Source organism: Cynara cardunculus (assembly GCF_001531365.2).
Source record: "Cynara cardunculus var. scolymus isolate 2C chromosome LG 11, CcrdV1, whole genome shotgun sequence".
Classification (NCBI taxonomy): domain Eukaryota; kingdom Viridiplantae; phylum Streptophyta; class Magnoliopsida; order Asterales; family Asteraceae; genus Cynara; species Cynara cardunculus.
The window spans coordinates 18547040-18549979 of record NC_037538.1 but is presented as its reverse complement, the minus strand read 5'-3'; the positions used below and the strand labels follow the sequence as shown (position 1 = coordinate 18549979).

At 34.4% G+C, this 2940-nt stretch overlaps 1 protein-coding gene across 1 annotated transcript in view; it reads right to left on the bottom strand.

Moving 5' to 3' along the window:
- LOC112521658 (probable E3 ubiquitin-protein ligase RHA4A) overlaps positions 1-1152 on the bottom strand; it is a 3832-nt gene extending 2680 nt beyond the window's left edge. The window contains exons 1-2 of the mRNA XM_025130640.1: positions 881-1152; positions 679-767 (exon numbers count right to left, since the gene is read on the bottom strand). Coding sequence (XP_024986408.1) covers positions 679-767; positions 881-1105 — 314 coding nt within the window. The 5' untranslated portion in view covers positions 1106-1152. The remainder of the gene's footprint in view (positions 1-678; positions 768-880) is intronic.
- Between the last annotated feature and the right edge of the window lie 1788 nt (positions 1153-2940).

Genomic DNA, 2940 nt, shown 5'->3' with positions numbered 1-2940 from the left:
AGAGAGAGAGAGAGAGAGAGAGAGAGAGAGAGAGAGAGAGAGAGAGAGAGAGAGAGACTTGGGATCATGTGAGACCCGTAAGACTAATTCTCAACTCTTGGATTAGATCTACAGTTTCAACATTCATAATCACAAAATTGCTACGAGACTTCTCAATAATTACAAAATTGCCACCATGCTACTTTAGACCATTAGATCATTAGTTTATAAAGTTGATCAATGAACATAAATTGATCTCACGGGTCTCATAAAAAACACTTGGTCTCACGTGAACCCAACCCTATATATATATCATGATCATTTGAGGATGTAATGTAATAAAATGGTATGATAGTGGGTCGATGATCTTAATATGGGACTGTTCTTTTACCTCTTAATAGTTCTATTAAGAGTCAACTCATGAATTACTAAGAGGGGAATCTTGTTTGACAAAAAACATCTGCCTCTTAATGATTCTAAAACTCTTTTAATGATTTTGTATCTTAGGGTTCTCTAAACCATTAAGCACCTAATTTCATTCTAAACAATTATCAAACAACCATGTTTCATTTTGCATTATATATGATAAGAGTCTCATTAATCATTTTCCACTTACTCATTTTATAACAAACCATTCATTAAGTGTCAAACAACCCTTGTATTATCTAATGAGATAATATAAGAAATTAGTAGTCTTACAGTGAATCCTTTGCTTTTAAATCTTCACCAAAAATGACCTTCGGCAGCTTATCCTTGAGATCTCCTTTCAATCCCATTACATGATGAGACTATAAATTCATAAACATCAACAAAAAGCGTAATTTAAAAAATATATATATATATATATATATAGATAGAGAGAGAGAGAGAGAGAGAGAGAGAGAGTAGGTTAATTAATTACCATGGGGAGAAATGAAGTAGCATAATTGAATGTAGAAGGTGGAAGTGTTGGTGGGGAAGAAGAAATAGCATAAGCCCTTCTTTTGAGGTAGAACAAGTAGAACAAAAGGAAGAGTATGATGGAGAAGAGGATTGGGATGGAGAATATGAAAGCTTGGTAAACCCTAATTTGAAGTGCATGGGAGTATGGATGATAGTTGATGCTTGGAGCTTCAGGAACACTCATTGTTTTCACTCCCACTCCCACTCTCAAATCAAATTATAAACCCTACCTCCTCAATACAACCCAAATAAGTTGGATGCTCTGCCTTTATATCTTTACAGAATCAGCTGCCACTTAATCATGACGACTATGCCATTATATACACACAACTATACATACATATATATATATATATATATACATACATATATATATATATACATACATATATATATATATATATATATGATTCAAATGGAAACTATTTTGTTTGTGGTAACCGTGAGATTTAATATGGACCAATCATTTAAGATAACTATTAGTATATTTTAAATAATTATAAAGGGTAATTTGGTAATTTGACAATTTTGGATTTTTTTATAACAAATCAATTCCTTAATTAATTACACATTCAAATTCCAATTCCAATTCCAATTCCAATTCCAATCTTAATCTTACGCTTACATAGTTGATTACAATTTACCAAATTAAAACCTACGCCTCTTTCTTCTCCCTTCTCTCTAGATTGAATTTTCGTCGGAGATATAAGCTATAAGCTATATGTAACCAGATCTTGTTGTGGTTGAGGTAGTGGTGGTAGTGCCTGTGAAGGAGGCGGTGGATACGAAGTCACCTCTTGCTTATCCCTCGTCTCTCGATTGAACTTTCGCTGGAGAAGTAACACATATCTCACAATGGTGGAAGTGGTGGTGGTGGTCGTCGTGAAAGAGGCGTTGGTGGTTACGGAGGCGGTAGATAGACATATCGGATTTTAGATCGGAGGCGTTGGTGGTCGTCGTGAAAGAGGCTTTGGTTTATAGTTTCTACACAGATCGGGTTTTAGATCGGAGCCGTAACCACAATCCCGCCGGAGATGTAGCACATATGTCGCTGGAGATGTAAACCGGATCTTGTCGGAGATGTAAACTCCGAAGATGAAACAGTGTCGGTCAAAGATGTGACAATGGTATCACAATGGATCTTATATGTGCTTAAGTATCACACACGAGGGTCGTTTGTGTGTCTTTTGTTTAACAGAGTCAATATTGTTTCTACTGCTATTGTTGTAATTATCTGTTCCTTCCTGGGACAACCGGTTTGTACATCTGGGTTCTAAGTTTTTCATGTTTGTAGTTCATCTTAAGGGTTCTTTCTTCATGGACCAAATCATATTCCTTAACTTTCAAAATGAAGTTAATGTTATTTATTCCATGACAACGGTGATATTACAATGCATCTTATATGTGCTTAGGTATCACACTGATGGTTGTTTGTTTGTTTTTTGTTTAACAGAGTCAATATTTTTAGGTATCACAATGGTATCACCAAAGGACGGAAAGATGAGAGTTTTAAAATACCTAAAAATACTCTTTCATTAAAATTTAAATTCAAAATTACCAAAATTATAAATTTCCTAATTTATCTATTGATTTGTGATTGAGATTGGACCTCACGGTTACCAGAAACTAATTAGTTCTCATTTGATTAGGTCCCTATATATATATATATATATAGAGGAGCGTTCAAATGAAAACTTGAACCATTTGTGTGAACCGTGTAAACTAATCTCATCCGTCCATTTTCTCGATCAATGGCCTAGATTATATCAATTTATTTTAGGAAATTAAAAATTAAAAAATAATTAATATTCATTTTATTTATGCAAAAAGGGTAGAATCGGTATTCAATTTGTAAGCCCTCGATTGCTTTTCCCATTCATTCGTCGTAATCCCGTCTTCTTCGCATGCAGCCCTCTCAATCCGGCGAAGGTAAATCATATCCATTTTCGAATATAGTGTTTCCAAAAACATCGATCATCTGTATATTCAACCAAAATGGTCGGCAACAATGGAGGTATG